The 19,704-nt window shown below is 46.7% G+C and overlaps 4 protein-coding genes across 7 annotated transcripts in view; 1 reads left to right on the forward strand and 3 right to left on the reverse strand.

Moving 5' to 3' along the window:
• Positions 1–9,438, forward strand: part of col6a3 (collagen, type VI, alpha 3) — a 39,276-nt gene extending 29,838 nt beyond the window's left edge. The window contains exons 30-64 of the mRNA XM_085919820.1: positions 25–636; positions 753–1,087; positions 1,374–1,452; positions 1,602–1,747; positions 1,828–1,920; positions 1,998–2,051; positions 2,178–2,249; positions 2,495–2,521; positions 2,602–2,646; positions 2,719–2,772; positions 2,854–2,916; positions 3,000–3,065; positions 3,256–3,309; positions 3,382–3,417; positions 3,521–3,583; positions 3,897–3,959; positions 4,080–4,142; positions 4,419–4,481; positions 4,565–4,615; positions 4,741–4,776; positions 4,907–4,969; positions 5,079–5,141; positions 5,230–5,262; positions 5,352–5,388; positions 5,595–5,606; positions 5,683–6,176; positions 6,319–6,421; positions 6,568–7,269; positions 7,410–7,515; positions 7,605–7,660; positions 7,813–8,079; positions 8,189–8,269; positions 8,345–8,407; positions 8,492–8,677; positions 8,755–9,438. Coding sequence (XP_085775946.1) covers positions 25–636; positions 753–1,087; positions 1,374–1,452; positions 1,602–1,747; positions 1,828–1,920; positions 1,998–2,051; positions 2,178–2,249; positions 2,495–2,521; positions 2,602–2,646; positions 2,719–2,772; positions 2,854–2,916; positions 3,000–3,065; positions 3,256–3,309; positions 3,382–3,417; positions 3,521–3,583; positions 3,897–3,959; positions 4,080–4,142; positions 4,419–4,481; positions 4,565–4,615; positions 4,741–4,776; positions 4,907–4,969; positions 5,079–5,141; positions 5,230–5,262; positions 5,352–5,388; positions 5,595–5,606; positions 5,683–6,176; positions 6,319–6,421; positions 6,568–7,269; positions 7,410–7,515; positions 7,605–7,660; positions 7,813–8,079; positions 8,189–8,269; positions 8,345–8,407; positions 8,492–8,677; positions 8,755–8,795 — 4,382 coding nt within the window. The 3' untranslated portion in view covers positions 8,796–9,438. The remainder of the gene's footprint in view (positions 1–24; positions 637–752; positions 1,088–1,373; positions 1,453–1,601; positions 1,748–1,827; positions 1,921–1,997; positions 2,052–2,177; positions 2,250–2,494; positions 2,522–2,601; positions 2,647–2,718; positions 2,773–2,853; positions 2,917–2,999; positions 3,066–3,255; positions 3,310–3,381; positions 3,418–3,520; positions 3,584–3,896; positions 3,960–4,079; positions 4,143–4,418; positions 4,482–4,564; positions 4,616–4,740; positions 4,777–4,906; positions 4,970–5,078; positions 5,142–5,229; positions 5,263–5,351; positions 5,389–5,594; positions 5,607–5,682; positions 6,177–6,318; positions 6,422–6,567; positions 7,270–7,409; positions 7,516–7,604; positions 7,661–7,812; positions 8,080–8,188; positions 8,270–8,344; positions 8,408–8,491; positions 8,678–8,754) is intronic.
• The window catches only part of mlphb (melanophilin b), a 58,726-nt gene extending 45,527 nt beyond the window's left edge, over positions 1–13,199 (reverse strand). For all 4 annotated transcript variants that reach the window (XM_085919814.1, XM_085919811.1, XM_085919813.1 and 1 more), the window contains exons 1-2: positions 12,990–13,199; positions 9,888–10,011 (exon numbers count right to left, since the gene is read on the reverse strand). The gene's annotated coding sequence lies outside the window, so the exon portion shown is untranslated. The remainder of the gene's footprint in view (positions 1–9,887; positions 10,012–12,989) is intronic.
• Positions 13,200–13,534: 335 nt separating this feature from the next.
• Positions 13,535–19,159, reverse strand: cops8 (COP9 signalosome subunit 8). Its single transcript, XM_085919857.1, has 7 exons — positions 18,941–19,159; positions 18,471–18,541; positions 18,343–18,391; positions 18,087–18,219; positions 14,159–14,266; positions 14,035–14,097; positions 13,535–13,676 (listed from the first exon to the last, which is right to left on the reverse strand). The coding sequence occupies exons 1-7, from the start codon at positions 19,010–19,012 to the stop codon at positions 13,597–13,599; spliced, it is 576 nt and encodes a 191-aa protein (XP_085775983.1). The 5' UTR covers positions 19,013–19,159; the 3' UTR covers positions 13,535–13,596.
• On the reverse strand, positions 14,303–18,220 carry trim63b (tripartite motif containing 63b). Its single transcript, XM_085919856.1, has 2 exons — positions 18,087–18,220; positions 14,303–17,124 (listed from the first exon to the last, which is right to left on the reverse strand). Exon 2 carries the CDS (start codon positions 16,802–16,804, stop codon positions 15,767–15,769), a length of 1,038 nt encoding a protein of 345 aa, XP_085775982.1. The 5' UTR covers positions 16,805–17,124; positions 18,087–18,220; the 3' UTR covers positions 14,303–15,766.
• Positions 19,160–19,704: the final 545 nt, after the last annotated feature.

A 19,704-nucleotide genomic window follows, 5' to 3' on the forward strand; every position in this document is an offset into this window, starting at 1 on the left:
TTTTCCTTCTCTAATTCTTCCCAGCACAAGGACTACCTGAATCTAAGAAGGCTGATATTGTGTTTTTGGTGGATGGCTCCATAAACCTGGGCAGAGAAAATTTCAATAAAGTGATGGCGTTTGTCGCCGAACTCGTTGACCTGTTCTACACTGACAGAGACAACCTGCGGATTGGACTGGCGCATTATGGCACCGACGTGTCGGATGTGTTCTACCTCAACACCCACAATAACAAACCAAACATTGTTAGTGCCATAGAGAGTGCAGATTATAAAGGGGGACGTAGAAGCAACACGGGGGCAGCCATTCGACACATTCAAAATGTTCAGTTTTCCAAACCGAAGGGCAGCAGAAAAGATGAAGGCACTCCTCAGATCCTCATGCTCATCCAAGGAGGGCCGTCATCTGATGACGCCAAATCAGCTGCACTTGGCTTAAAGAACAGCGGCGTGCGAGTCTTTGCTGTTGGGGTGGGTGACATGGAGAATGAGCTAGAGACCCTCGCCAGTGACTCCTCCACTGTGGCCAGAGCCAGAACCTACCAGGAGCTCTCCGAACTCAATGAGCAAATCCTGGGCACGTTAGATGACGAAGTGAAGGGCAAGTTGTGCGTTGGTGTACAAGAAACTCCCAGAGGTAAGAAATGTTAGGGCATTGTTTTGTCACAATTCTGATCGTTGAATAGCTCAATGGATGGATAAGTCGGCCGCCGCACAGTAAAACCGTTTTTAAAAATGGTTCTCTTTTTCAAGCCTGCAACCTCGAGGTGTTGGTGGGCTTCGACATTTCTGCCCAGAATATCTTCAGTGCCCAAACCAATCTCCTGATCAAAATGGGCACAATTCTACAGAGGATCGCCAAAATGTCGACCATCAGTTGCTCCGCGGGGCAAATTCCCTCCATTCAAATTGGCATGCTCGCCATCGACTCCACCGGGCAGCCTATCCAGGTGGACTTCTCAGACAATCCCAACAAGTTAATGGAGGCCTTTAGAGGCCTTCGCAATCGTGGCCCCTTTGTTCTCACTGGCAAGACCATCTCGGCTTACACCGACAGATTCCGAAACAGACAAGATGATGCCGTCAAGGTGGGTTTACGAGACACACTTGCCTTGGTCATTCTAGGTACAGTCAACGCTTTGTTCACAAATTTCATTCCTTCAGAGACTCGGTCACGAGCCAGTCATTTTTCCCTTTTACGTAATGGGAGATGCAATTATTCCGTTCCAGCTCCATTACCAAGAAATATAACATAAACTGAGTTTGTGAATCGAGGTCTTGTTCATAAACGGATTTGTTTATGAACAGGATGTCCGCCCACAGAAGTTCGACTCCTTGACACGATGATATTTGAGTGTAATCTTTTTATTCTAGGTTGTTATTCATCTGACTGATGGTATCGATGCACCCTATCCTGAAATGAAAAGGCGAATTGAGGAGCTACGCCAATCGGGTGACTATTACCCTTCCAAATGAACACACCAAAGAACTGCTTACGCTTTGATACTAACACACACCTGCCATAGGATGAGTTTAAATGTGTTTAAATGATGTGAAAGGATCATTTTTGAAAAGATTTTTTTTCAATCCCATTCCAATCAGGAGTCAACGGTTTGATCCTGGTCGGCCTGGAACGCGTGCCCAGGTTTGAAGATGCTGCATTGTTGGAATTTGGCCGTGGCTTTAGGTACACCAGACCCCTACGACTTAACGTCTTGGACTTGGACTACGAGCTAATGGAGGAACTGGTATGTGGACACTTTCAATATGCAGAATAATACAAAATACTGTAAATGCACTAACATGGACTTTCCTTACTGTTTCGAAGGACAATATTGCAGAGAGGAAGTGCTGTGGAGTGCCCTGCAAATGTACAGGCACAAGGGGAGACCGAGGCTCCATTGGAATTTCAGGGACCAAGGTATGGGTCAAAAGCCAAGATCAGAACATCTTCAAAGAGGAAGTAAGAAATCTGATCATTTAGTCTTGTTGTTTTAGGGTCGTCCGGGTGGCGCAGGAAGCCAAGGACATCCTGGTGATGAGGGCGGACCGGTAAGCTTATCTGTGGTCCTTTTCTGACCGAACCCTTACTAGACTTGTAAACTGCATTTGTTTGCAGTCATTTGGTTCTTGTGATTTCTTTATTGTCACGTGTTAACATTTTTGTGGCAAATACAGGGAGAGCGAGGTCCTCCTGGTGTGAATGGAACTCAGGGCTTCCAGGGATGTCCTGGGCAGAGAGGTTTCAAGGTGAGGGGAATGATCACTTGGACATATTTATGGTGAATTAGGAAATGGCGTTATCGTCATTAGGTTTCGGCCTACATGCTGTTTTGCGGCCGACTGACAATTGTCAGTGAACGTTTGATGGAATGGTCTCCAAGGGCCTTATATACAAAAAGAAGTCTTTTAATTCCTTGTTTGGCACGCTCAAACATGGCGAATAAAAACTCTTGAATCTTTTTGCTAACTATGATTTCCGACACTTTTCTCAGGGTTCTCGAGGATATTCTGGAGAAAAGGTGATTTCATTTCTTTTTCAAATTCATATTGTCAGACTCAACTATATGTAAAATGCTAAACGAATGCTTACTTGTTGCAGGGTGAATCTGGAGAAATTGGCCTAGATGGAATTAATGGTGAAGAGGTAATGATGTCCTAAAACGTAACCATTTTTTTTTTCTTATGGATAGACTTGAATAAATTTGCAACTTTTTAGGGCAAAGCTGGAGTGGCTGGGCCCTCGGGAGACAGAGGACATTCTGGCAGTAGAGTGAGCCATGGAATTTTTCTTCGGATTATCATTACCCAGGCAATATTTTCTCAGCTGACTTGATGTGTTTGAATCTTCAAGGGTCCTAAAGGCATCAAAGGCCAAGCGGGAGACAGAGGCGAAAGGGGAATGAGAGGAGACTCTGTGAGTTTCGTCGACATCTACTGATGTAACCATTCAAATGAGGTTTGTTCTGGCTATTGATTTGGATAATTCTGTCCTAATAGGGTACAAGTGGAGTGGATAATAACCAAGCTGGACCAAAAGGAGACCCCGGTGACGCGGGACCAGCGGTAATGCCATACTAGCATACAGTATATTAAAATGTATTAAATAAGAAATGTAATTCATTATAAGTACATGGGGAAAAATTCTCAGTACACTCCCCCACTTGTGTTGCTACATAAACGTGCTGTCATTGGTTTGGAATGTATTTGATCCATATTGTCTGTAGGACATCTTGACTTTGTTGTTGACCATTAGGGCGAGCCCGGCGAGGACGGAAACAAGGGAGCAGCTGGAGAACCAGGAAGAAGGGTAACGCCTTCAACCACGGATTGCTTTTGCCATGTGGCCATTTTGTATTTAGTATCCCCATGTTTTCATTAGGGACCGGATGGGAGACGAGGTGCGCCAGGACCAGCTGTAAGTCGTTCTCCTTTTTTTTGGGGGGGGGGTGGGGTGGGGGGGGCATGAAACGACAAGGGTAATGTCACCTGATTCTAAAATGCTGCTGTTGCCCAAAAAGGGGAAGCCGGGACCGCCTGGAGTTGACGGTGTGATGGGGGAAACTGGAATCGGAGGATCAAGAGTAAGTCCTCTTTGCAAATGTTTAACATGAGGCCATAAACTGAACAGGAAGTCAGACATTTTGGGTTGAAGCAGCCACTTTGGGTGAATTCCCTCACTAGTGCTTTTTGGAAAGCCCCTGGCACCAGTTGAATCAATCAACACAAAATTGTGGGGAGGCGCTTCTGCTCTTTCTCAAGGAGCCATTCTAAAAATTGTAGGGGACGTCAACTATTTTGCTTTGAAATGATCATTTGGGGCGCTGCTGGCACATTTAAAAATTCAAATGACAATGTCCCATCACCACAATTGCCTTTTTGTGTCTTCTCAACTAGGGTCCGGCTGGACCAAACGGTGCCCCAGGACCCAGAGGAGAAGCTGGAAATCCTGGACCCAGAGTGAGTCAGCCTTACAAAAATCAAATCTCGACTTAGCCTATGCATTCATGCACACATTTCAGGATGCTGTGTGTAGAATTATGAGAAAAGAATCTAGAATCAAGTGCTGTTCCTTTGCAGGGACCCGGGGGAAGCCCTGGTGCTTCGGGAGAAAAGGGAAGAAGAGGACCAGTCGGTCGCAAGGTACACACTGGAACTAATGTTGGCGGGCCTTTGTGTTCCTTCCGCGACAGCCTTGTTTAATTTCTAAACACGCGGGGCCTGAGCCTCGCTCATTTTCTCTCTCATGTTACTGAGCACATGTGTAATAGATTGGAGGAAAACAGCAATGCTCCACAGATGGAACCAAAGAAAACAGCCTGATCACATTTTTCCATACGTACCGAAGAGAGATGTCTAATTTATACTGTTTTTTGTTTTTTTTTGTCTATCCATCCTGTTTTGTCTGGGGTCGTGTAGGGAGAGCCTGGAGATCCAGGTATTAAAGGCGTCATCGGACCGTTGGGACTCCGCGGAGAGTCTGTAAGTCATCTTTGATCTTGTATTTGTAATGCTGATGAAAGATGGCGGGCAGCTCAAAAGTAAGTGTCGTGTTTTTCTCCAAGGGCGAAGATGGCAGGGATGGATTCGGCATCTCGGGGCCCAAAGGAAGAAAAGCAAGTCCATTTTGTCTCCTCGTTGTTTGTACTGCTAACATGCTCAGATTTGACTTCATGCTGAGATCGTTTTGAAATATACAAGTCATGGGACATCACCCTAACCGATTGATTTTCATCTCTAGGGTGATGAAGGCTTCCCAGGGTTCCCGGGGCCAAAGGTGAGCAAAGGACTATTTTCCGTTTCGTATTATTTGCCAACTAGGTGTTGAACTGATTCCACAAAAAAACATTTCCACCTGCTAGCAAATAACTTTAACTGCACTCCTGCTTCTTTTTCCAACCATGCAGGGAGAAGCTGGTAACGCAGGACCCAAGGGTGCACCTGGTCCTCGAGGAAATCTTGGACAGAGGGTAAACTAGGCGCTTGCTTTTACGCATTCACTCGTTTTTCTCAATTCTGATGCTTATCTGTCCGTGTGAATCCAAAGCGGAAACCAGAATGACATTTCTTTTCCGGCAGGGCGTGTCCGGAAATGCCGGAACGATCGGGCAGAAGGGAGAGGTCGGCTATCCGGGGCCTTACGTAAGCGACGTCTTTCACTCGCACCTCATCCGGGAATCTTGATCTTGTCCAAACTTTAGCATCACCATTTGTGCTTTTGGCGCTTTAGGGTCTGAAGGGGCCGAGAGGACCGGGAGTTGTGGTACGTTTGGCGTACTTTATATCATCGTCATCATCCTGCTTACTTTAAACAGCTCCAGAGTGAGGTCACGTGTTCTTTTTTGTCATTAGCAATGCGACCTCGTCAAGAAGATCAAAGACAATTGTCGTAAGTCTCAGGCGTTCAACACAGCATGCAAAAACACAGCACAAATATTGAATTTTAATTACTACAACAATGAGAAAATATATAGAAAACAAAATAGAATTCTTTCAAATGGGCAGCCTTTATAATTTGTCCTTTTTAAGTCTCGCTTGAACAATCGATGCTCTCTTATGTACGCCGCACTCATTTTTTGTTCCTTTCGTCAACAGCCTGCTGCTACGGTAAGGAGCAAACGCCACCGTTTTCATTTTTAGCCACGGTGGGTGAAAAACTAAACGTGTCGGTGGGCTTCCCCAGGCAAGCTGGAGTGCCCCCTGTACCCGACGGAGTTGGCCTTCGTGCTGGACGCGTCCAACGACGTGGGGCGGCCGGCCTTCAACGGCATGCGCGAGGCCGTGCTGCGGCTGGTCAAGGACCTCACCGTGTCGGAGAGCAACTGTCCGCGAGGCGCCCGCGTGGCCCTGGCGCTCTACAACAGCGAGGTGACCACCGAGGTGCGCTTCAGCGACGCGCTGAAGAAGCGGGCGCTGCTGCGCCACGTGGAGGGCCTGCAGACGCTGCAGACCAACAAGCGGCGCAGCCTGGAGACGGCCATGAGCTTCGTGGCGTACAACACCTTCAAGAGGGTACGCAGCGGCTTCCTGGTCAGGAAGGTAGCCGTCTTCTTTGTGGGCGGCTCAGTGGCCAACACCCAGGCCGTCACCAACGCCGCGCTGCGCCTCCACGACGCCGGCATCGCCACCTTGTTCTTGGTCAAGAGTGACGACAGGGCGCTCGCCAGAGCCTTGCAGGTAATGCTGATGCGGAGCCATACCGCAACACTTTTGCCCGGCTTTGGGATTTTCTTTGCTTTGGGGCTTTGAAGGTCTTCGAGGCCGACGAACCAACGAGAGTCCCATTTTTTAATCATATGTTGTCATTTTGCCCTACAAGGTGAACAACACAGCTCTGGCCCAGGTCATCATCATGCCCAACCCGGGAAGTGCCCAGTTTGATTCAGTCATGACTAAAGTCATGAACTGTCATCTTTGTTTCGGTAAGAATGTTTAACTAAAGACAGTGGGAACAGCCAAAAGAAGAAGAATCTTAGAAATGTTATGTCTATAATCTTGGAAGTGGGGCTAGATGGAAAACACGTTTTCAGAAGCACAGATGAAGAGAGCGGGCTTTGCTCTTTTGCAGACATCTGCGCCCCTGACCAAATGTGCGACTACATCCCGCCCTCGCCCGGTCGAGACAGAAGGTCTTTCACCACCGACGTGGACATCGACATGAGCTTTGTGGTGGACAGCTCAGAAAGCACGTACCCCGCCGTCTTCACCGAGATCAAACGCTACATCGCGCACATGGTGGAGCACCTGCAGGTGTCCTCCAGCCCCGAGACGTCCCCTCACCACGCCAGAGTGGCCGTCCTCCAGCAAGCGCCCTACCAGTTCATCCACAACCACACCAAGATTCCCGTCCACGTGGACATCGGCCTGACCGAGCACCAGTCGGCGGAGGGCATCGTCAAGTTCCTGCTGGACAAGACGCCGCAGCTGGAAGGCGGACGTTCATTGGCGGCCGCAATGGAGTGGACGGTGGAGCACGTCTTTGAGAAGGCACCCCTGCAGCGGCCACGTAGGGTGTTGATGCTCTTCGTGACGGGCGGCGTGGAGGAGCTCGAGGAGCAACTGGTACGCGTGGCCATCGACATCAAGTGCAGAGGCTACTTTTTGGTCATCTTTGGCGTGGGCGAGAAGCTGAGCGCCCGCGACGCTGGCATCCTGTCCCGCATGGCCAGCGAGCCTAGCGACATCTTCTTCAAGAGGCTGGACACCATCTCGCAGTTCTACGATAAGCACCTGCTCACCTTTGGACAGATGCTGCCCAAGTACATCAGCAGTAAGTTTGTTTTACTACAATTTGATTTATTGTATCCTAATGTTATTTCCTCTCATTTGTAGATTTGGGATATTTGGGGATCTGTCATAATATTTTGGAGTGTTTTTGGCACTTTCTAATTCTTTTTTCTTCCATTGCAGTTGAAAACGCTTTCTTCATGTCCCCTGAAGTGTCCAAACACTGCAAGTGGTTCCAGAGTGACCAGCCCCTAAAAAACCCTTTCACCACTTTGGCACGCCAACCCCAGTGAGCTATTGTTGTGTTGATTCTTTTTTTTTTTTTTTTCCCCTTAACATCATCATCATAAGGTTTCCACGTGATCTTGCCATTTACAGGAGCCACACAAAACAACACGAAAAGCAGCAGGAATCTCATCCAGTAAAGCACAAAGGTGAGATCAATTTGTACTAAAGCAAAAACTGATGTACAGTAAACATTAACAAGAATATTGATCGGGAAAATATAAATATGAGAAAAACACTGGGGGGGGGGGGAAACCCACTAATGATGAAATGTCGCTTGCTTGCTTTTGTTTGTGTTCAGCGATGGACCCCGAGGAGCTTCACGTGTCCAACGTGACGCGTAGCGGCTTCAAGTTGCGTTGGACCAACCCGGACCCCAAGAACTTTGTCTACTTCCAAGTGACGGTGACGCGACTGCGCGACCACGCCTTGGCACTCAAGACCAACGTGTCGGGTTCCGAGCTGTCCGTGGACAAGCTGGAGAGCGGGCAGACGTACCACACCGTGGTGACGGGCCACGGCGCCGACGGCCACGTGCTCGCCACCCACAAAGGCGTCGTCACCACCAGTCAGTTCCCAAACTTCCCATCGTTACAACGCCGCTTGCTAACGACTGATGATGAATATTTAAATGAGGCTCTGCGGATGATGAACATTGCCGGTTGTGTCACTGACAGAGGCAGCGGCGCAGCGACCAATCATCAGCAGCCAAGTCATCACCGCTCCAGTCAACACGCCACTGGACAAACCAGCCACAGGTCAGTGGGCCTAACTTTTGGCTCGCCCATCACTTTGGTTCAATAACTCCCAAATCTGCATATTCACTTTCACAGTGCCGGAGCCTGAACCCCAGGAGCAGCAAGTAGCCAAAGCGGCGGAGCTCCAACCAGCTCCAGGTTGGATCCTCAAATATTTCCATTGCTTGACATTTATCGTGTCCAAATGTAACTGGGCAATGATTGTATTTGGCTTCTCAACAGCGGCCTTGACAGCCGTACACATTTGCCAGCTCCCCAAGGAGGAGGGCACGTGCGCCAAGTTTGTCCTTAAGTGGCACTACGACGTGCCTAGCAACAGCTGCGCGCGCTTCTGGTACGGAGGCTGCGGCGGGAACCAGAATCGCTTCGACACGCATGAACAGTGCACCAAGGCTTGTGGAAAACCAGGTAACAAGTCACATTCTGCAGTATGGCCAATCTAATGTTTGGCTGGACGTCACGTGACCTTGTCTATTTGTCAGCAGCGCCCATCAAGCAAGGGGTGATGGCTTCGCTAAGCACATAAGGGGCCGCGTGGCACCCGTGGCCAGCCAGCCAGCCCGCCGCCGTCCCTCCGCTTTGAGGAGAACCATCCACCACACTGGTCATACTGTACGAATGGAGGCTGCACTGGATTCCACACAAATGGACTTGATAGCTTCAGCTAGTCATTTCACTTCTTTCAGTTCCCTCGTCACAAATGAAAAACAACACCATTTGCCGCATGATATTTGTTTTTTTTGTGTGTTTTTTTTAAAAGCTACTGGTGCTACTTAGTGTTTGTTTTGCAGATGGTAATGATGTGCATTTTGTTTTGTACAGTCAAGTCGTCCGATTTATCGTAGTGCAGTTTTTTTTTTTACTTCAGCGGTAAAATATGTTCCATCCATTTCAAGATTTGCATGAATTACGTACTACACTAAGCTTCTTATGTCGTATATCGATAGCCACACACAAAACCTTGACACGAGTCTTGTATTCAAAATGGTAGCAGGCGCTAGAATGCAAGTAGATGAAGTGCACACAAGAGCCACTGCCTCAAACAAACCAAAGTAATATCAAGATAGAATGTATTTGTTCAGCTGTCTTTGTTCTTTGTTTCATTTACGGAAACTTGTGATTCATCTGATTTATCAAAAACAAAATAAAACAGACTTTCTAATAAACAATCCATTTCTGTTTTTTTGACCACGTTATCCAGTTCAAAATTTTGTTTGTACCTCTGAAATTATTCAAGGACACACATGAAGAAAAAAAAACAGTCGCTTGATATTGGTTGACATCTTGCCAAAATCACTTCACCTTCAAAAGTGGATTGTACACCTTTTAGTTGGAGCAAGATTTTCAGCAATACAAAATGTGGGAAATGAATGCACGCTCCAAAAAGTTAATTTGTTCTGCCAAGCGGATGTGTCGTCTTTTTTTTTTTTTTCTCTCTCTTCTGAACCGAGCAGTTTTTCCAGATGTTACATCTCGTGGGATTCTTCAAATACTAACGCGATAAACTCTCCATTTCCTGTATTACTCCCCATTCAATTAACATCTCAACTCTGGCTTGCAAGCAAGAAGAAAAAAAACATTTGAAATGAAAAACACAGACTCCCACTCGAGGTCTTACCTTGAAACGCGAAGGCGTTTATGTTCTGGGCTTGAATGTGCGCGTGGTACGATGGAATTGCAAGACATTCGGAACATTTGGAGCAAAATAATCGCTGTCAGAAATTCAAGGGCCGCACGTCCACCTACGGAAGAAAACGAAGTCACATGACTGGACGCGCGATCTGATTAGAAAGCAACATCAAAGTGCCTGCTAATATCAACAATTTCAGGATGATTCCACTCATCATGTCCTTGTGGTTGGCTTGACAGCCTAATTATAAAAATGACAGACCACTGTCCCGCCCACTGTGAAGCCCAAACCAAACTGCCAAAGCAACACACACGCAGCCGTTCTAACCATGACTAACACTGTTGGCGATGCGTCTTTCCAGCAAGCACCATAAAAAGTTGAGGGGGCTGTAAATGACTTTCACATTGAGCAGCAGTAAGCAGTTACATTGACTCCAGCAGGCTCACCGCATTAGCCCATCAAACGGATTTTCCCCCCTCATTTTTATTTGGTTAAATGCAAGCATTCGAGTCACATTTCAGTGGGTTACTGAAGCTTCAACTGGATGGGGCCACATGGGGTCATACGAGGTCACCGACTCATCACGGCTCACTTTACTGAGTGTCGCAAAATTAATGTTTGGAGTACTCTTCCTCCTACACACCGCTTTTCTTTGGCTCCTACCGGACCCTCTGAGCCCCTTTCCCCTGCTCTGACGGACTCCCCTGGCTTCTTCTCCTCCATCTTTTTCTCATCTCCACTCGCTTTTGATTCTCCCACGTTCGCATGGTCGTGACTCATCTTGTTTCCCACATGGAAACATTTTCACTGTGGATTGAGACCGACATATTAAACAACTCCCCAATGTGGTAGCAAATGGAAAAAGGCAGGAATGAGAGATGGGTCCACTCATCTTTTTTTTCTTCCCCTGATTAAACTTAACTGCATTCTATAAATAAGTAATAGATTCTATAATATTATATCCTTTTAAAAATCTGTTATTCTTGTCTAACATTTTTGTTTGGGGGAACTTTGTTTCATATTTTTGTTTTCTTACCCCTCTTGTTGTCGTATTTTTGAGGATCAAATTGTTTTTTAATATTTTAAAATTGTATATATTATTCAATATTTGCATTTGTTGTCAGATGTGTCATAATTGAAACTATGTACTATATATTTTTCATCAAACATGTATTTTGTCCCTGATATTTTTACTACTTTAATAGAAATTGACAATAAAGCGGACTTTGACTTTGATTTCCATTTCATAACTTTCGTACCCTGCATTTGAGTGAGAGAGTTTGTGCCAATCTATGTTAACTACTCAGCAATATTTGCACAAGACTGCCCTCTAGCGCTGGACATTCGACAACACAATACTGTATTTAGTGGCGTGGAGGTTCATCTTTATAAAACAGGTGACGTTACCAATATCTATATTCATATAATTATATTTATATATTTCCATATGTAGCTATATGACGTGTAACCTTCAATATTTTGGTTTTCATTTCTGTATTTTTGTACAGTAATTTGTTCTAATATTTTGTTGTAACACATTTTCTTTCAACATTTGCGTAAACGTGAGGAAATCCAAGGAGTTGTTCGGTGGTGTCCATTTCAAAACAAACATTTACAGCATGAATGCCTCGATGGATTTTAATAATCATAATAACGTGTAAATTTCATTTGAGTGCATCAGGTTACTGACTAGCGACAAAAACAGCTCCCAGCAACAGGACCCGAAGTCAGGCTTGTCTTTCAGATGACCTCGCCGACACCCACACATTTGAAGTGAATGTCGCAAAAGTCAGATCTGCTTTTACACTCAACACGTGGTTGCCCAACACTGAACATTTCCGTTTGCACTAAAACCTATTTTAATATTGCAAAAAAAAAAAGTGGTTGACATTTCTAATTTTCATTTGGTGCATAAATCTTTCATTGCACTTTAGTGATTCTGCTCAACCCTCAACATCAACTCATCAAAACACATTTTGATGTAGAAAAAGTGTCAACAATCTCTCCAATTGTAACGCTGAATGCACGACCTGGTTGCTCAAATGTCAACATCAACATTTGGATGTCTCTCATTGGCCAACACTATACCAAGTCAATCAAAACACTTTGCTCAAAGTATGGCATGAGGTTGCACAGCGGTCAACAATCTCGCTAGCTTTATATAGCGCCATGCACTCTTTCGTGGCTGACAGGTGTGTGTGCGTGCGTGTGTGCGCACATTGCCAAAGTGGGAAGTACGTGCACCATTCTCGTCCTCTTCACACCTTTGCAAAATGACAACAACGTTCAGTCAGATGTGCGCAATGTGACAGGTTTGGCTTTCATGCTCCAAAATACTTCTACAAAAAAAAAAGAGGAAAAAAAAAACGCGTACCGTGTGTTCCGGGCTAAAAGGCGCACCTGATTATAAGGCGCACCTTCGATGAATGGCACATTTTAAAACGTTGTCCATATATAAGGCGCACTGGCTTATAAGGCGCATAAAATAGAAGCGATACTGCAACAAACTGAGGTTGACTAGGGTTGCGGTATGCATCCACTAGCCAAAAACCAATTGTAAACAATCGCGTTTCTCAAACTATCTCCTATATAATGATCAGAACTTACTAAAGTAAGATCTAACGCATTAGTACTGCTTACCTAGGTTTCCCTTCCATATCGATCCGTAAAATTACTCGAAACATTCATAGAGCAGCCTATTTTGACATGAAATAGCCTCGTGCGTATAGCAGCTATCACTATAGCATTAGCCACCCGCAAACTCCCATGAGCCTCAGGAAAGTGTTAACAATCGCGTTTCTCAAACGAGCACCTATATAATGATCGGAACTGACTAAAGTTCGATCTAACACCTTGGTACTGCTTACCTATGTTTCCCTTCCATATCGATCCGTAAATTTACTCGAAACATTAAAAGAGCCGCCTATTTTGACATGAAATAGCCTCGTGCGTATGGCAGCTATCACTATAGCATTAGCCACCCGCAAACTCCCATATGAGCAAAGTGTAAACAATCGCGTTTCTCAAACGAACACCTATAAAATGATCGGAACTGATAAAAGTTCGGTCTAACACATTGGCACTGCTTACCTGTGTAATGATGCAAGTCAATAAAGCCAACTTTTTGAACGTGTGATCTTGTTCCCCATTTAGACGCAAGCCTTCCCCTACAGGTTGAAAAAGAAAATACAAAAACACAAATAAAGTTCTGCTTCCTGCTATCATCGGTGTGAATTTTATCTGCACGTGTCACAAGGAAGCAAATTTAGTTCTGGCGGACATCCTCCAAAGCCAGCAGGGAGTCCGGTCACCTCTCACGCAGCAGCTGGCTGGCTGGCATGCAGACTGTCAACCAGACGCAATACATGCATGCATGGCACAAAAGACCCTCAGGAGTTGCACGTGTATTAGCAACCATCTATAGATTGCACTTTCCTAATGTCAAGACATGGGAGAAAGGGCAGCAATAGCAATTACATTAGCCCAAAAAGTTCTTTTATTTTCAAATTAATTTTCAATTTATTTTTACCACATAACATCCACCTGATTAAGTATATATCAAGTTCGATTGAAAACCCCACATTTTTAAATGGTGTTCAATTGGTTGAGATCAAAAGAAATACTCACACCAGAGTGTTTGTAAGTATTTTATTTATTTTTTTAACAAAAATCTAAGGACAAACATTTGTTCAGGTGATCAGTTCTCCAAGAACGCCACGTAATCCGTGAGTCTGGCCAACTGCTGCTCGTTGGGAACCGACGAAACGGGGGGAGGATCTGCATGGAGGACAACATAGAGACGACACAGTGCTTTGAGTCATGCGTTCTTTACATGGCTACCATTTTAACTGGCCACTATGACCGAGCGCCACGTGTTTCAACTCAGGTGTCAGCAAGGGCAAAACGATCTCACGCCACCTCCGCGTCTTTTTTAACCACGCAGAGGTGACTGAGTTGACTTGAAAGAGCAACATTGCCTCACGTCAGGCTCATCCCGACCAGACACATGAGTGATTTAGATGATAACTAGCATGAGATGACTCGGCCTTAGCAATTGGCGAGGTGGATGCTGAACATGTGTGCAGCAGATGACGATTTAAACAATAGGAGAAGCAGCAACAACAACAAACCCTACCTGGCTTTTTGGGCATCACCATCCTGGTAGTGGGATCCGCCTGCCAGCCCTGACTCACCACACCTTCAGGCAAACACAAGTGGTCAAGTCAAATGCCCGAATGGCTGACTTTGCCGCCACTTACCTTTGATGGCCTCTTCCACCGAGTAGCCCACAAAGGCGGCGAAATCTTCGGCCGTTATGGACGTGTATGCCTGCGCCACCAGCCCGTAGGCCCTTTGTCGCGTACTCTCTGGGAAGCACGATAAACACATCATGACATCAGTTGGACGCCTAACATGTCTGGCGGGCCTATTTGTATCAATTGTTGACATGACGAAAGGATAAAAATGAAATCGGACTGGCAGCAAAACAAGTATTGACGCTGATATTTTCATTGCATTGGAAAATCAGACAAACATTTGGACTTTTTTTTCCCCCGTGTTTCAGAGCTCATTGTCCTACCATCTTTGTTTAATTTTTTTCAAATCGAGAGGGGGAGGGTTGGGGTTAAGCGTGGGCCGCAAACGGGCCGCAGGCCAACCCTGGGCTGGATTGTCTCAAATGTCAAAGCTTCCTTCAAGCCGCCGTCATTTGAGGAGATAAGAGTCAAGTGCGAGGGGGCCCGAAATGCGTCGGCTGCACCTTCACCTCCGCCAGCTGAACGGCTCGGGGTTGCGGCCCCGCGTTGTTGGTATCCTAGCAACCTCGCTTATGTGTATCAACAGCTCGCTCGCGGAGCGCGGCGGCGGCCGTGACAATAACGTCGACGGATGAGGAAAGACAGCTGGTGGAGAAGCCCCGAGATTTGTCAAGGCTGTTTTTCCCAGACTACCGGCCAGCAAACGTCCTGTCTACACTTGTCGAGTTTTGATTGCGGTGTCCATCGGTTGTCGTTAACGACGATGCTTGTGCGAAGCTCATCAACATTTTGTTTTTTTTAAAGTGGGTCATCTTGACATGACGTGAGGGTTATTAATGGAACTGCTGGTGAGGAGGAGTGAGCAAGCAGGCCAAGCAGGTCATCTCAAGGGGCTTTCTGTAACCCAGTCGCAGAGCAGACACGTATTTTTAGCGCGGTCTCTCGATGACAAGAGCGGCAACTGCATCGCCCTTTTTGACGCTCCCAACTTGGGTTGAAGCGTGCTGAGAAAAGATGTCAGAGTGGGGGAGCGGAGTTTTATCCAGAGCTTGACAGGACCCGGCCTGTCCTTCTCTGGCCGTCTATTCTCGGTCAGCTATCACTTCTCAGCCTCTCACCTCTTAAAAATAGCCCCCCTATTTCACCGGCAAAGGCAAAGCGGACAGCACATAGCGATGCCTTTATTTTTAAATGCGGCGGCCCGAAGCGACGCTCCGATCCAAAGACTCGTAAAGAACAACGGTCTGCCATTAGCGACGCTCTGAGGCGACAAGAAAGACGTTTCACAATTTCGTATCATGCAGCTTTATTTGGGGTAACGAGTAAGTCAAGCAAAGTGAGCGATGGCAAATGTCTCTAAGCATCAGCTACATTTGAAATAAAAGCAACACATCTTTGACATCTGCTCTTATCCAACATTCAAGTGGTTCCAAGTACAAAAGTATAAAAAGGAAAGTGAATGTATTCCACATTGCTGTTAAATATTGCACTGAAAGTACTGGCGAGTGACGCGAGCCCGACCCATCTCACCCCTCCCGCGACTTTGTTAACATGGCCCGGTCCTTGCCCGCCCGTCCGCCCGCCGTACTCTTGTCAGAACGTCATTGTCCATCATTCCTCCTCTTCTTCCTCGGCATCGTCAAAATCATCTTCGTCGTCGGAGCCAAAGTCCATTTTGGCTAGCAGCGCTTCCACGTGCTCCGTCGACACGGCAAAATGATCCATCTTCTCGAAACCGGGCTCGGGACGCTCTTCGCCCGCCGAGCCTTTGGCCGCGTCTTTGGTCTGCGTGATGAGGCCCTTGGCCGCCACCAGGAACTCGGCAGCGCCGCTCTGCTCCAGCGCCCTGACGGCCGAGTCGGTCAGGTCGGTGCTGGCTTGGAGTCGCTCGCCGTAACGTTGGGACAGGGCCCGCAGCGTGGCCACTTTCTGGTCTTGCTCCTTGCCGATCTGCTCCAGGAGGACGGTCTTTCGCTCCTCCAGGACGGCGTAAAGCAGGTCGAAGCGCTCGGCCAGGCCTTGCTTGGCGCGCTGGGCGTTTTCCTGGACGCTGCGGCAGGCATCTTCCATCTGGATGAGCAGAGACTGCAGGCGGCTGTTGCTGGCCACCAGGCCGTCGATGGCGTTGCTCAGTTCGGTCTTCTGGCTCTGAAAGACGCTCTCCAGGGGCGCCACCTCGCAGTCCTTGTGCTGGCCAAACACTTTGCACATGGAGCAGGTCGGGGTCTGGCAGCTTTTGCAGTAAATGTTGATTCTCTCGTCTTCGTGCTCCTGGCATTTGGGCTCCTTGGACTCTTTGGGCTTGAGGGAGCTTTCCGTGTTGCCGCCGCCGCTCACTTCTTGCTGCTGCTTGTAGATGTCGATGATGTTCTCCACCAGCAGGTTACGCTGGAGCCCGTGCACACCGTGGCGGTCCAGCACCACCTCGAACCTGCAGGTGGGGCAGCGGAAGACGCCGCCGGAGAAGCGGTAGGGGTTGCGCGAGTCGTAGAGGTCGCTGGCGCAGCTGCGGCACAGGTTGTGCTGGCAGGGCAGGATGACCACCGGCTTGGTGAACATGTCGAGGCAGATGGGGCAGCTCAGTTGTTTCTCCAGGCTGTCCATGGGGCTAGGAGGGCGAACCAACGATCCGGTCCTCTGGACGTCCATGAGGGCGATTTAATGTGCGACCTCACGGGGGGGGTAAAAAGTTTTCGAAAGGATTCAGTCGAGACGCTGCCTTATTCTCAGGGGGGGGTCCTTCTGCTAGGTGACTTTGGGATCTACTCTGGCTGGCCAACTGACGGCTGACCCTTTTTATAGCACCTCCCTTCCTGCTGCTGACATTTGATCCAACCAACCAAAGCGCACATGCCTGCTCGCTGGCTCGAGGAACTTTTCACAGAAATGCCCCCACCCTCCCAGTCACGGCATGCGTTCCAGTTGGCTGTGCGCGGCATCCAAAGTGAGAGCTGGACATGGTGGACGCACTGTGAAATAAACAGGCTGCATGTGACCGCCGTCCAAGGAAGCCAAACAAGAAGGTGTGTCTCAAGCTTTCACAAGTTTGTTTGTTTGTTACGCCTCTATGAGAAACAAACACGGTTGCCAAACAAGATTTTCTTCTTTTATCCAGTAGAGATGAGCGATTAACAATATTTGTTGGCGAGAAACGTAAACGATAGCAAATCCAAGTTGACGACAAAACTACAGCAAAAGACTCTTTGATTGAGCGTTGAACAGCTACAATGGGAAAAGAATTGCGGATCTCTACTGGGTTGTGGCGCTCTGCGCGCACAGTCAATTTGATGATCTTATTGGGTATTGAACGGCAAACACATGGTGTGATTGTCAAGAAAAAAGCAAACAGCCTGTATAACTAACCCTAAGATTTAAATATAAATGGGGATAAAGCAGCTTTGTTTACTCGCAATTCCAAAGTCAAGTTTTGATTTCACATCCGTCAACACGTTGCAATGATCATCCTGCGAGTTCCACGAAGTGTCTCGTGACAAACTGTACATCAGCTTCAACACACCACTGGCACATCAACACGAGGCGGCACCGCAAACATGACCGAGACGCTATTATTAACGCTTGCACAAGTCCACGCTCGCCACATGATGCAAATTTTCCAAATTATAGATAGATATATGTGAATGCAAGAACTCAAACTTTTTCAGTTGATGTTTGCTGTGAAATTAAACTAGTGTTGGTGTTCAAAGCTGGATAAAAACAACCGTTTTATTTCCTATTAGAAAGCTGCCGTCCTCGCTGGCTTGATGCAGTGTTCAATTAGCGCCCCCTGCTGGCGAACACAATCAAACACGCCAACCAAAAATACATTTTGAAACAGGTCAGCTTCACCATGTGCATACATGTTTTCAGAACATCTCTCCTTCATCTGCACCGTGATAGACACATTGCCCCGCTGTCAGAGCGCAAAACATACCTTGCAGGGCCTCCATTACCGGGAGAATATTTTCGGACCACTGATGAGCTGCAATGGATGTGTAGATCCCGGGGAAATCTCGTTGCCAAATGTGCTGGCCAACTGTCCAAATTGCTGCTAATTCAGGAGTTGCCTGAGTGCGAGAAAGAAAAATCCACCTTAGTCATAAAAAGGTCCATGGAGCCACCAGAAATGGTCAGAAATGAACTTTCTTTCGTTACACTGGTTGAACTGTGCAGCACATCAAGATTCGTACCGCTTTGATTGCCCGTGGAATCCGCTTCCAGAGATACCTGGCGTTATTCCTGTACAAGACACAAGGACAATTCAGTAAACTAATCGACTGATTCTTTTTTTGTTTTTTTTAATGACACATTAACTCACATATCATTATGTAGTAAATAAAGTGCCAGAAGTTGCGCATATACTTGAGGGGTCGTAATGCCTCCTGGCGCCTGTTGGAACAAAACAATAATATATTAGTCATGAAGTAGACAAGTACAAAAGAAACGAAAAGGAAACATGGTTGTTATAACTGGACTCTATCGCACTGACGTTGACAAGTATGGACAATTATAGGTCTGATATCGATCAATGAGACGTACCCAAAACACAAAACTAATGACCGCTTCGCAAAACGATGCTACGAATGCCCACCACAACTATACGACTCACCGACAAGCTGGTGAAGGAAACACACGAAATGTAACAAAAGCGACAATTGAACAGAAATGTTCAACGTGACTCGTGTTATCACACCCATCGACTCGAGCACTGTTAGCCGCAGAACGTTCCAAGCTAAAGTATGAGCAGGGACAAGACGCACACAAACTCGGGCATTTCTCGTCATGTACCTCGAGCTCTTGAGCTTCACACTGCTCTAGTAGTTTGTCAAAACTTTCTTCCATAATCACAGCAGCAGGCATGATGAGGAGGATCCGAGCCTTTTCGGATTCTTGTTTTCGCCTAGCAACTTTGCTTACCTCTTCGAGCGAGGTGACCCGGAAGTACTTCGCTCATTCCAAAAACAGCTGATGATGAGAAAAACAATGCAACCTTTGGAGAAGGTTACACCCGAGTACACTTTACTAAAGGAAAGGGCACACGGTCTACGCGAATTCCTTTACGGATGCGCTCGCTATATAAAGGAGCCGGCCATTTACGTATTTTTTAAAAATACTTACAATGAAAACTGTTATTTTAATGACAAAAAACAGCACGACTATAAATAAACATTCAAGAAGAATACAATATTAGTGAATAGTATCAATATGCCGTTCCGAAAATAAATAGCCCGATGAAGCTGTGATTTGTTCTTCTGGCCACAAGAGGGCGGTATATACACCATATCAACACGTCAAAGTCGCTATTCAACACATTTATTTCTGCCCGATGACTGCAGGATAGGCTCTATTCATCTGATGGATATAATTCCCCCTGAGACATGCAGAGTGTCAAAAAAACAAAAAACAGCTGTGTAAGCTTTGCGTAATAAGCTGTATAAGATGTATCGATCCCAAACAGCTGTCAAATGTTGACTATCTTCTTCCATGGAAACCAGAAAGCAAACATTGTCAAATAAAAGCAAACGCACAGTGACCTTTTTTCTTGTTTATTT

This window comes from Syngnathus leptorhynchus, chromosome 9 (genome assembly GCF_054491065.1).
Source record: "Syngnathus leptorhynchus isolate UIUO chromosome 9, UIUO_Slep, whole genome shotgun sequence".
NCBI lineage: Eukaryota > Metazoa > Chordata > Actinopteri > Syngnathiformes > Syngnathidae > Syngnathus > Syngnathus leptorhynchus.